The sequence below is a fragment of the Pipistrellus kuhlii genome, unplaced genomic scaffold (genome assembly GCF_014108245.1).
Source record: "Pipistrellus kuhlii isolate mPipKuh1 unplaced genomic scaffold, mPipKuh1.p scaffold_m20_p_10, whole genome shotgun sequence".
Taxonomy (NCBI): Eukaryota; Metazoa; Chordata; class Mammalia; order Chiroptera; family Vespertilionidae; genus Pipistrellus; species Pipistrellus kuhlii.
In genome coordinates, this window is record NW_023425405.1 from 18731910 (window position 1) to 18745079 (window position 13170).

General features: G+C 44.8%; 1 protein-coding gene across 1 annotated transcript in view; it reads right to left on the minus strand.

The window, feature by feature from the left end:
• Positions 1–1527: 1527 nt before the first annotated feature.
• The window catches only part of ATP6V0A4 (ATPase H+ transporting V0 subunit a4), a 41857-nt gene continuing 30214 nt past the window's right edge, over positions 1528–13170 (minus strand). Inside the window, exons 16-20 of the mRNA XM_036428181.2 lie at positions 11192–11293; positions 8770–8880; positions 4964–5081; positions 4651–4822; positions 1528–2903 (exon numbers count right to left, since the gene is read on the minus strand). Of these exons, the coding sequence (XP_036284074.1) occupies positions 2810–2903; positions 4651–4822; positions 4964–5081; positions 8770–8880; positions 11192–11293 (597 nt within the window). The 3' untranslated portion in view covers positions 1528–2809. The remainder of the gene's footprint in view (positions 2904–4650; positions 4823–4963; positions 5082–8769; positions 8881–11191; positions 11294–13170) is intronic.

Sequence of the window (13170 nt, forward strand, 5' to 3'; positions counted from 1 at the left end):
TTGGCCATAAGGGGAACAACTCCACAGCCTGCCTGAGAGCACCCTCAGTAAACTCTCAGAGAGGGAGCTCCAGGGTACACATCTTTTGATTCCAGCTGTCATTCTTGGGCTCTGCCTGTCATAATAATTAAATGAATATTTGTTGAGCATCTAATTGTGCCTTATGTTGTGCTGGACAGGTCATGCATGACCTTGATGTGGAAGGTGACTGAGAAGCCCCCTTGGGTATGAGTAATGACAGCAGGCAACCCAATACAGGGAGAGGCAGGTGGGGTTGGAAAGAAGAGACCAAAGACCTTTTAGTCTTTTGGAATTTTACTTAGATCTTACTTACATAGTGGAAATTGTAAAGCACTATGTATTAAGTAGAGTTCATTCTACCAGGATAGTTACCATAGACATTATAATTAACTAAAGAATTAATGGAGCCCTAACCAGTTTGCCTCAGTGAATATAGCATTGGCCTGCGAACTCAAGAGTCCCAGGTTCAATTCCAGTCAAGGGCTTGTACCTTGGTTGCGGGCACATCCCCAGTAGGGAGTGTACAGGAGGCAGCTGATCGATGTTTCTCTCTCATCAATGTTTCTAACTTTCTATCCCTCTCCCTTCCTCTCTGTAAAAAATCAATAAAATATATATATTTTAAAAAGAGCTAATGGAACAATCTTTTTAAAAAAATTAAATTTATTAATGTAACATTGGTTAATAACATTATTAGATGTAAGATTCCATAATATATCATCTGTACATTGCATGTATGCTCACCCTGCCCCAAAGTATATTTACATTCCATTACATATATTTCCCCCCTTTACCCTCTTCATCCTTTCCCACTTCTACCCCCTACCCCCTGGTAACTACCATACTGTTGTCTGTTTGCATAAGTTTGTTCATTTGTTGCTGTTTGATATCCCACATGAGTGAAATCATGTGGTTCTTGTCCTTTTCCATCTGACTTACTTCACGTAGGATGATACTCTCAAGATCCACCCATGCTGCCACCATGGCAGTATTTCATCATTTTTCACGGCTGAGAAGTATTCCATTGTATGTATGTGCCACATCCTTATCCAATCATCCATTGGAGGGCCCCTTAGTTGTTTCCATGTCTTGGCCACCGTGACTAATGCTACAATAAACACAGGAGAGCATACATCTTTGGGAATAAATGTTTTCAATTCTGGGGTTAGATACCCAGATGAGGGAATTGCTGGGTCACATGGTAGCTCTCTTCTTAATTTTTGTTTTCCATAGAGGCTGCAACAATTTACATTCCCTTACCAGTGGACAAGGGTTCTTTTTTCTCCACATTCTCTCCAACATACTTCTCATCTTATTGATGACAGCCATTCTAACAAGTGTGAGTCCGTTGTGGTTTTGATTTGCATTTCCCTTATAACTAGTGAAGGTGATCATCTTTTCATATATCTGTTAGCCATCTATATCTCTTCCTGGGGAAAGTGTCCATTCAAGTCCCTTGCCCATTTTTTAATTTGATAGTTTTTGTTGTTGAGTTGTATGCGTGTGTTTTTTCTCATTAAACTTTGTTATTTTAATGGGTCTCAAAATTCTGTGACAGATTTTTGGTCATGTTGTTTCCATTAAAAAGTACCGATTTTAAAAATGAATAACTTAAAAACTGCCACGAACACAAAAGAACCAAATGGCCCACGGAATATCCTCTTTTCCTCTGAAGGTCTTACGATGCATTATGATCATTAACCAGTCTTTTACTATTAAACTTAAATGGCCAATTGAGATACCGTTCTGAGACAGTTCCTCCACCACTAAGACTGCGGTGGCAGATGTTGGGAATAATATTCATTTAGCCTTCTGAGCTTTCTGGGCAGACTTGGTGACTTTGCCAGCTCCAGCTGCCTTCCGGTCCACTGCTTTGATGACACCTTTGGTACTGTCCCTATGGGCCGAGTGGAATCTGGTGTTCTCATGTTGAGTTAATTTTTGTATATGATGTCAGCAGTCTAGGTTCATTCTTTTGCATGTGGCTTTCCAGTTTTCCCAGGTGATTCCCTTTCTCCATTGTATGTTTTTGGCTCCGTGTCACTTCTGTTCTGTTAGTCTGTGTGCCTATTTGGAGCAATCTGATTCTACACCTGGCCCTTGGACTGGTCCAAGCCTACAAATCACTTTCTCCAGTTACTCCAGCATAATGTGCTCTCAGAGCAAACAAAGTCGCTTCGGAGGCCAGGTGGAGTTTAACAATGCAGAGAGCCGCCCGGGGGCCAGCCCCCCATGAACACAGAACATTAGCTGTTCTTCCTCACCCAGAGAGAAAATCTATGAGGAAGTACAGCTTAGCCTTGGGTGAAGATAAAATGTGTTTGAGGAAGCAGGAAATGAAGGAAACAAATAATAATCCTTCTTTGGGAGTAGTCTATATAACTCTATTGTTTAACTTGGCCCTGAAATTTTCGACACTAAATTTTATGAAATAATTTTGAATAAAGACATCTTACGGAAAAAGTGAATGGCCCCAGAAGTTTATTTTCTTAAATATAATACTTACAATATGACAATAAGACATCAATTTAGCAACCCCTCCCCAATTTGTCTATCATTTTAGTATTTGACAATGAAGACCCCACAGGAGGTTGAAATGACTTGCTACGTAGTTCCTCTATAACATGGTGAAGTTGCGTCAAATCCCAGGGCTTGTAGCTATACAATACATGGCTTCCTGCCTCTGGCTGGCTGAGAACAGTCATTCCACTGACAGCCTTGCACGGTGGATGTCAAAGACAAGACTGATACAGAAGGTGATGTGGGCCATCAGCCGCGGGACCTGCAGCTACTCCTCGGCCGTCCCATCCAGGATGTTTTTAAAGGAGAATGGAGAAAACTTGTACCCAGCCCCGACGTAGAACTTGTTCTGGAACTCCACCCTGTTGTTGGGGGCAAGAAAAGGGGGGTTAACACCTACCACTAGGGGGTACCTACAGGCTGGCAGCTGGAGCTGGGAAGCATTTGTCAAACCAAGTGCAGAGTCAGGAAGGCGTGGGGGGAGGGACGCGGGCTGATACAGCCACAGGAACCATCTGAGGCTTTTATAACCTTCTCTCTTACAACTTCTCCCTCCACCACCACCCTCCCTTCCTCCCCACCTCCCCCACCAACCAGGCCTCTGCATTGTTAAACTCCAACAGACCAGCATAGCCACCCCACCCCAGCACCCTTGCTTTGAACCACTGTCAGATGAGCTGGTGAGCAGAGCACTTAGCAGGTTACACGTGCTTTTTCGTTTTCATCCTGATGCTAAACTGCATAACAGTCAGAATCTTAGTTTATATTACTGTAACGTACAGAACAGATATCACGTAAAATCATTTATGTTTATAATACTTCAGAGTTCGCTTCCTAATGACACGCGCAGAAACAATGCTATAACCTTAGGCAGGGGACGCTGTGATTCTCACCTCAGTAGTGAAGTATAAAACCTTTTTTTACGAACTGCAGGTACAGAGGGAGGTGAAAGCTGAAGACAGGTTACATTCTGGAAAAATCTGTGAATGTCAAGGGGGCCTTCTCTCTTACAGGTGCCCTCTTTCAATTTACGCTTTCTGAGAATTTAGAAGCTTGAACTATGGGTGTTAACTCCTGTACTCGGCAACAAAGGCCAAAGGTCCCAGACTCAGCCAGCCTTCTGTGCACCCATTTCAGATTCATCATCTTACCAACATTAGAAGTATCCTTTTTCTAAAGCCAATTGTAATAGAACACGTGGAAATGTAAAGGAGAAGGAGTAAATGAGAACTAGCATTTATCACAGGGTAGCCATGATATATGCATACATATATGATACTAGAGGCCCAGTGCATGAAAATTCATGCATTGGAGGGAAGATCCCTCAGCCTGGCCTGCTCCCATCACAGTCTGGGAGCCCTCGGGGATGGGAGGTGACCCGGCTATCAGGGGAAGGCGACGCCCCCATCACACCTCTGCTGCTGCAAATGCCAGCAGCACAAGCCTTGGCCTGTCCTGGCCTTTGTTACATGAGCCTCAGGTGGTCCTGGGCAGCTGGGCAGCTGCCATCCGAGGCTTGCCTATGCCTCAGGCCGGCCATGGGTGGCTGGGGGGCTGAAGGGTCTGGGGGACTCCAGAGCAGCCGGACCTGCCTGAGGGCAGGCCCAGCTGTGCCGTATGCCTGCCACCCTGGTGGGGCTAAGTAAACTGGGTGCCACCATCTTGTGGTTGTGGGCGCTGCCATCTTTGAGAGCATGGCAGTCAATTAGCATATTCCTTCCTTTTATATTAATTTTTTTCTCCCAAAGTTGCGCTAGGTCTTATTTTCATGGAGCCCCTCCATGATCAGCAGGATGGCCAAACACAGCAAAAATAATAAAGACCCCGATGAGTCCTCCCCAGCCTCGCAGGCGGAGGCCAATGTTCTTATTTAAGATGTCTTATCTTTCCATGCGCTAGGTCTTATTTTCAGGGGATGTCTTATCTTTCCATGCGCTAGGTCTTATTTTCGGAGGATGTCTTATTTTCGGGGAAACACGGTAAGGTTCTGGAAAGGTATGTCAATGGCTCATGTTATACAACAGGTCAGGACTTGGACCCAGCTGCTGGCCTGACAGCCCGACTTCCACCCTAGCGCCCTTGGAGGTCCCGTAGCCCCACCATCCTCACCAGTGCAGCCGCAGGGCGTGCAGGAAAGCAGAGAGCCCCTCCATGATCAGCAGGATGGCCACCGTCAGAACAGCAAACACGGCAAAAATGATAAAGACCCCGATGAGTCCTCCCCAGCCTCGCAGGCGGAGGCCGATGTTCATCACCATGGTCCAGAGCACTTCGGACAGTTCTGCAAGAGGCGAGAGCAGCATCACGGATTTATGTGGCAAATGCAGACTATTCCTAAGAAAGACACGCCGGAGAGAACCCGGAGGAGGCACTGCCACAAGCACATGCTCCGAGCTCTGCACCCGGCTGGTGGCTCACTCACCTGCATGGGCCAGGCTGAGGGCCCAGAGCCGGAGGTAAGAGGCTGTGTTCGAAATGCAGCCCAGGCAGTATTCGATCGTGTGGATGGCCTGATGCACGAATATGTCTCCAAAGTTGAACTGAAAGAGGAAACTTTTTGTTCTATTTCATTAAGTACTTTCTACATACAAAGTAGTATAAATAATATGTAGATGAGTAAGACATGGATTTTGCTGTTAAGATATTTCCGGGTGAACTAGAGGAAAATAAATATTACTGTACGTGTACAAAGGGAATTAGCAGCAACAAGTAGGGCGTGGTGTGTGTACAGTAACATGTCCCAGAAGTTGTTGAAAAAGGTTCATGAGATTTGTGCTGGGCCATGAAGGATGGGGAGGCATCCGGAAGTCAAAGAAAAACAAGACCATTCCTGGTAAAGAGAAGGACTCTAGTAAGGCTGGTAGGGGGGAATATCACAGAGGCAAGTTTCGGGAGAAAACAATTTGGCTGGAACTGGGAGTCTGTGAAGATGACCAGTAAGAGAGTACAGGTGTTGAAGTTTCAGGAAAATACCAACAAAGGGCAGAGCCGAGGAAATGACCTGGAATCACTGAGCAGCCATAAAACAGATCTGAATAGAATGTGGCAGGGGAACATAGGAAATATTTGGGGGAAGATTAATCTGGAAGCAAAATGGACCAGTGAAGGGACAGCCTATAAGCAAAAAGGTTGGGTTGAGGATTAGATTAGGGATCCTGGGTATGAGGAGAGGAGAAATGGGGCGAAGACAGTGATGATGGCCCACTGTTTCCTCCATGCACCCTGGGGTTGTGGGGAACACAGAATAACTGGCCTCTTCTCTGCCTTCAAGTAGCTCACTGTCTACCAGGGAGAATTTGCAGACAGACAGATACCACACAACAGTATGGGAAGTGCCCTCTTCGAGAATGCAACGGCATTGTGGAAACACAGAGGAGGACCCTGTAAGGTTTGAGGGCAGGAAACGAGAGTCAGAGACCAAGCCATGTTAAAGAGGAGGTTTATCCCACACTAATGAGCGAGATTCATTACGGAGGAGGTAGAGAAGCCAGGATTAGAGGAGGGAGGAGGAGAAGGAGGGATCCAATGGGGCTAACTCACAGACTGGGGTGGTGAAGATGCCTTTTGAAGGGAGGAACAGGAAGGGGTGGGCCCCAGGGCGGAATGGGAAGGGGTGGGCCCCAGGACACTCAGCACACGCTGATTGGTGGTTCAATGTCTTGGGGATGTCCCAGCAGCAGATGCAAGTTAAGTCATACTCCACCCACCAGTTGAGGGGAGGGAGGATCTATCAGACCCTTTACCCAGAAGGGGCCAGGGTCACACAGGGCTCTGAGATTCTTGAGTCTGAGTAGTAAAAAGAGTTCCATTGACAAAAAAAAAATGGATACATTGGAAAAGGAGATGAGCAGTTAATTGTCAGATATGTCACGTTCCAGGTGACAGCTGTCCTTACAAGTAGAACCTCTCAGCACACAATAGTAGAGGCAGAACACGCTCAGAAGAAAAAAATCTAGGCTAGAAATGGACGCCTGGGACCTCACCTGTGGGAGGAGGGACAGTGGGATCGAGGAGGACTGAGAAGATCAATAAGGAAAAGATCGTTGGAAGAAGAGCTCTCCTCAGCTGTGGGAAACATCTTCATTCAGAGATAGGAGGAACCACATGGCTGCAGTCAAGGATGGAGAGGTATCTAGTGAGGAATGGGGGTAGGGTCAACCATGCCAGTTGCTAAAAAAAAACACACACACACACACAAAAATCAATGCCTCTCAATTTGGCAATGAAAACCACTAGGAGAAATGGCAGGCTGGGGATGAGCAGAGATGGACAGGGTGGGTGGAGAGAGTCAAGGAAAAGGAAGAATGTGTAGTGAAGAATTAACCCTATCCAAAGAGAGGTTCAGCTTCGCCCAGGCCCCAGAGGGCCACCTCCAAGTCCTTATCCTTTCACAAGTGAAAGAAATGCTTTTGTTATTTGTGTTGAGTTCTTGGGACCACTTCTGGCCATTTATTTGGGGGTAGGCCACCCCCAAAAGACCAAGTGGTTAGAATTGGACTTGGAGACACATGCTCTCAGGCCCATCTCCAGGAAAGAAAGGGTGACGGAGACCACCTGGGTGGCACTAGATCAACTATGCCTGCGTAATGAGGCGCCAATAAAACATCGGGCAGTGCAGCTCAGGTGAGCTTCTGGGCTGGCCACCTACGCATATATTTACCGCATGTCAGTGCTGGGAGAAGAACATGCCCCTGAGAACACAGCTTCACTTTGGAGCCCTCCCAGTGGATTCCCGTGTGCTTCTTCCTCTGGCTGGTTCTGGTGTGTGTGCTTTTGCTACAACAAAACTAAGTACTGCCCTTTCCTGAGTTCTATGAGTGAGTTTATAAATGATTGAACCCAAGGCAGTCTGAGGGGACCCTGAACTTGTAACTGGCTGGTCTGAAGGGAGGGTGGTCCTGGGGAGCCCCAAACTTGTGGCTAGTGTCAGAAGTCTTGGGTAGACTTGGCAGTCTGGGCACTGTGTCCTTACCCTTGAGTTCGGTTAACTCTTGGTGAGGAGGGAAGTGGGAGAGGACTTCTAGGGGGAGGCAGAGTGCAGCCTGTATTCACCTTGCAACGGGAGTCCCATGCATGACCATGGGGAGGTTTGGGTCGGAGGGCAGGGGACGGAAGGAAGGAGCCTACAAATGGAACCTGACGTTACCCAACAGGGGCAAGTGGGCCATGGCAGTGGTGGCCGGTGGACAGAGACTGGATACATGTCGAGGGCATGAGATTATAGAAGCTGTACTGGATAGGCTGGGCCTGATTAGTCTGATGATGTGTGGGTTGGAGTCTAAAACATTCCAGCAAATCTAACAAACTTAGTAATATCGATAGCCACCAATACAGGTTATTCTCCTTACCTGGAGTCTTGTAGGAACAGTTGTTCAAAATCCAGATTGTTTTTCTCATTAGGACTAATTAGCATCCAATCATTCAAATGATTTTTTTTAGTAATTAACATCACAAATGGAGCTACTCTGAGCATCCCTCAGGCCTCACAGAACCCTGTCCCCACTGCAGAATAAGAATAGATCTCCAGTGATAACCTACAGCCAGTTCAGGACTGTGAGCAGCCAGCTGCCTTCAATCTGGGAAAGTATGGCACATACCTGAGCAGGAGTGGTAGGGAGGGAGGAGGAAACAAACAATTCCTGAGTCCACAGGGAGCAGATAGTCTTACAGAGGTTAATTAATGAAAGAAGTTGTAGGCAAGAGGTGAAGGAGGCTGTGCACACTTGGGTCCGGAAGGGAACTGGGGAAAAAAATGATCCACTTTTTGCTTCAATATCTAGGGCGACATTTGGGCTCTGCTCTCACGGTTTGAGGGGCCCTGATGGGAAAGCTAACTTTCGGGGCACAGTGCTGAGCCAAGGAGGTCTCAAGATGTACCACTGATGGCCTCTGATGTCACTAGATCTGAAGGCTGACGTTCACCTCACGCTCACAGATGTAGCAGCACGTGGGCTAAAATACTACAATACTCCTAGATTGGTTGCTAAGTAGCTGTTGTTCTGATCCTGGAGGCATCCCCTGCCCTAGGAACTCCCCAGCTTCCTGTGACTCAAGGCTGCCACCAGCACGGACCTGCTGACCTACCAGCTCTACTGCCTAAGTTCATTCTGATGGGCTGGTGCCCACGCCCAAACGGCTCTTCAATACTTGACCACCGCCCCTGACCAGGTCCACTTCTAGAATCTGTACAAACTGGGAAGTCTTTGCAGGGTGTCGAGTCCCAAATACCTCTTCTTCGTAGTCCTCTTGGGCCTTGTGGGCACCTGCTCTCCTGGGAGAGCTCGCGTTGTCACCTTCAATGTCTTCAGCAGCGTGTTCTTGGATTAGGGATGCCTGCAGCTGTCAGCAAGCAAGGAAATGAAGTGCTCAATTCATCCTTAGAATCAGAATCACAACAATTCCATACAAAATACATGCTCTTGTGAAACGTTAGCTACGTCCCAGCCACTGTTCTAAACCCTCTTCATTATCTCATTTAGCCTTCATAACGACCTTTCTACATGAGCAGAGCCACCACCCCGTTTTACGAAGAGGTAAACTACAGCACAGAAAGGTTAACAAATGTGCCCAGGCTCCCAGCCCAACCCGGAAGGCTGGTTAGCAGCAGAGCCAGGATTCAAACCCAGCCGGGGATTCCAGAGCATGTGCTTTTCTCCATGGTGCCAGAAGATGCCAAATGGGTCAGTCTTTACAGTAAACCAACACACACACCAGAATGCCTTTCTATTCATACATATATGCACACAGTTATAAAACCGTCAGTGACATACTTAGCCTTGTAACCGAAACATCCAGGTTTCTATGGGAAAAATTAGAAATTAATGATGATCTGAATGTCGTTTCTCCCTCCAAAATTTCTATGTTGAAATCCTAACCTCCAAAGATGATAGTTTTAGAAGGTGGGGCCTTTGGAAGGTGATTAGGACATGAGGGTGGAGCCCTCAGGAATGGGATTCGGGCCCTTCCACTGTGTGAGAACACAATGAGAAGGTGCCTTCTCACCATGAAGCAGGAAGGGGCTTTACCCAGAAGGTGAATGTGCTGAGGCCTTGACCTTGGGCTTCCCAGCCTCCAGGACTATACGCAGTGATTTTCTGTTGTTTATACACCACCCAGTCTGTGGTACTTTGTTATAGCAGCCCAAGCAGACTAAGACAATCACTTTTCCAACACAAATATACTTTTCTAAATAAAAACATCACTTTATAAAAATAGCTAAGAAAAAAATCCAAAGAGGGGGACGGAGGAGAATCAAGGTGTAATCACCATTCAGTTTGGCCTGCCTGGTTTTATCCCTGAGTTTCAGCCAACTATTTCTTCCCAGTCACTGTGAAACTTAGTGTCCCATGCTGAAAGTTGTTCCTAGAATGATTTCACGGGAGGAGTACTGCAAATTAGGCATGAAAGTATCAGTACCTTTCTCTCTTCAGAGAGTCTGCCCCTAGTATCTGCAGGCTCCTGGGCAAAGGTCACAAGGCAGTCCATGTGTCATATGTTTAAATATTGAAAAGTTATAAATTAAGCCAACATATTCCTAAGTAAAATATGTTCTAGGCTCATAAGAACTTGAAAGGCCAGGTACAAATTCAGAGTCCCAGGAGAGCTGGCCTGCTCAATGACACACAAATTTCCTTCTCATCTCTGGCACCCTCCCACAGCTGGAGGGCGGTGTGCACGTGTGTGGATACTGCCCCCTCACTGTCCATGCTCACCTACACTCTCCGCAGACTGCTGCCCAGTGACCACACCAGGATCTAGTAGTGCCGGTGCTGGGGTTGGACTTCTGTAGAGCCCAGAAGTGGGCTTGAGTCCATCTGGACAGGAATTCTGGGTACCAGGTACCGACAGAAGGCTCTGGGTTCATGGTTCCTTGCCCCATGGTGAGGAATGTGACTTAAGCTAACATTACTTTGTCTTCTTCAAATCCTATTTCCTCTCCCCATCAACTGAAGGGAGGAAATATCACAGAAAAAAGAAAAGATAGTTTCTCCACTTCCATCTCTAAACTCTGGCCTTTTCTAGTCCTATGCTGGAATTGGTTAAAATAAACATGAATAGTTTAATAAAAGCATGATACTGGACTTGGTGAATGTTAGTGACTCTTCTCCCCAGTCAAAATATACTTTATAATCAGCCCCTTTAGCTAACATCTCATTCTGTTTGACCTGGGTGCTGTCTGAAATAAAATAATCAATTTTAAATTAGTTATTTGCAACTCTCTAAAGACACAGGTGCCAAAGGACTGGCACAGGAAGTTTACAGAAGCACTATTTATAATTACCAAAATTGGAAACAAGCCAAATAACTATCAGTATCTGAATGGTAACTAAATTGTGGTACATTTATGCCAGGGAGTATTATATAGCAATCACACATATACACAACACACACACACACACACACACACACACACACACACACAAGCAAAGTTTGCAAGACATAAGATTTATACCTGCTTGGTCTTAATAGAACATTATTCTGGAAAAGTCAAACTCTATAGAAGAGAACGTATCTGGGGAAGTCCAGTTTCCTGCCTTGCCACTGTCTTCAAGCTTGGTCCACCCAACATGCTCTCTCAACCCCAGACTTCTATTTCCAAGGAACCCACATGCCTACCCACAGAGAGTGAGCTGAAAAGAACGACTCTTACCTGGGATTTCCGATGATTGGCTCTAAGAATAAATGGCTTAATCAGAAGCATCCACGGTACAGAAATCAAAGCCATAATAACAAAGAAACTTTGGACTTCTTGCTGCAAGACCAGAATGGTAAAATCTTATCACTTTAAGGTGATCACACAGCATACTTTATAAGATAAAAACACTAAGTGTGAGTCATTTCAGTTTCATTTATTTTCTTTTTTAAATATTTTTTATTGATTTCAGAGAGGAAAGGAGAGGAAAAGATAGAAACATCAATGATAAAAGAGAATTATCAATTGGCTGCCTCTTGCATGCCTTCTCCTGGTGATGGAGTCCATGACCTGGGCATGTGCCCTGACTGGAAATTGAACCCTGACCTTCTGGTTCATAGGACAAAACTCAACCACTGAGCCATACCAGCCAGGCCCATTTGTCCATTCTAAATCAGGCTTCCCTCTCGTGTTGTACAAGCAACTAGAGATTTATATTATCTGTTTCTCTTCTTCGATAGTCAAGCACAACAGTAAGACAGCCAGGACAGTCCTGGGAAGGGGCTGTATTTATCAGCCTACAATGTCTCTCCCAGCTGCTTGAGCCCAAAATGAGGTTATGGAAACTTTAAACTGTGTCAAGATAATTCATCTTCATACTAGGGCTTGGAGAAACCAGCCAATCCCAACGATGTTTTTAATGAGAAAAAGCTGGAAAAGCCATGCTCACTGCATATTCCAGACTAAGTGAAGGCTTCAATCTTCATGAAAAGGGCTATTAGCACGTGAATTGTTTGGTGAACCTCAGTCCTTTGCCCAAAAGTGAAGACTTGCTTGGAAAATCCAAGTGAATTTTCATTTAGACACAGGCAATGAGTAAATTAACCTTCCAAATACATTCATTTAATGCTAGCAACTAGGGGTGGTTCAAGGTTACCTACCATTGATGTATATAAAAAAGATAGAATATCACCAGAGAGCTTTGAGAGGTACAAGTCTTCTCGGTTTATTATCGAAAATAGTCTCTTTATTATCGAAAATAGTCTCTTTCTTTTTTTTTCCTTTTTTTGTTTTGTTAGTGAAACACTTAAAAATTCATTTTTATAGAGCTATATAACAGTATGAAAGTATTAAAACTCTAAGAAATCAAAATTATAGTTAGGCTAGTGTTCAAAGTAGTAATAATGTACCTTTAAAAAGCTGGTATGATACCTGTATTAAAATGTTAAAACTCTCAGAGCTCCAAATAACAGACCAGGGGAATGTGTAAGAGTGTTTCTAAAACACTTCAAAATGTTTTAGAACTTTAACATCTCTACTGAATGTTGAAATACTGAGAGTTTGTATTCAAAGCGCTGTAAAAGGTAGGATAGTCTTTCAAATGGTAATAATTCTTATAGTGCTAGTATATATGTAAAAACACTGTTTAAACACTTGGAATTCATAATGAATGAGTATTATGCTGAAACCAGTTTGGCTCAGTGGATAGAGCATCTGCCTGTGGACTGAAAGGTCCCGGGTTCGATTCTGGTCAAGAGCATGTGCTTGGTTGCGGGCACATCCCCAGTGTGGGGTGTGCAGGAGGCAGCTCATCAATGTCTCTCTCTCATCGATGTTTCTAGCTCTCTATCCCTCTCTCGCTTCCTCTCTGTAAAAAATCAATAATATATATATATATATATATATATATATATATATATATATATATATATATATATAAAAGTGAATGAGCTTTTAACACTGGAAAAAAGTGATCAAACTCCAGAAATTCACAATGATAACCTAGGGTAATGTCTAAGAACGTGTTGAAACACTAGGAATACATCAACAAAGAGTCATCATATCTGTAACACATTGTTCAGTGACAGGGAAACCATGTTCAAAGATCAGAGAGACAAGCTGAACAGTGGTTACATTTATATTTCAGTGCTAGTCTCTTATTTTTTCATTAAAAAAAAAAGGTCCCATCACAAGGCATTTTTTCCTTCTTATTTGCT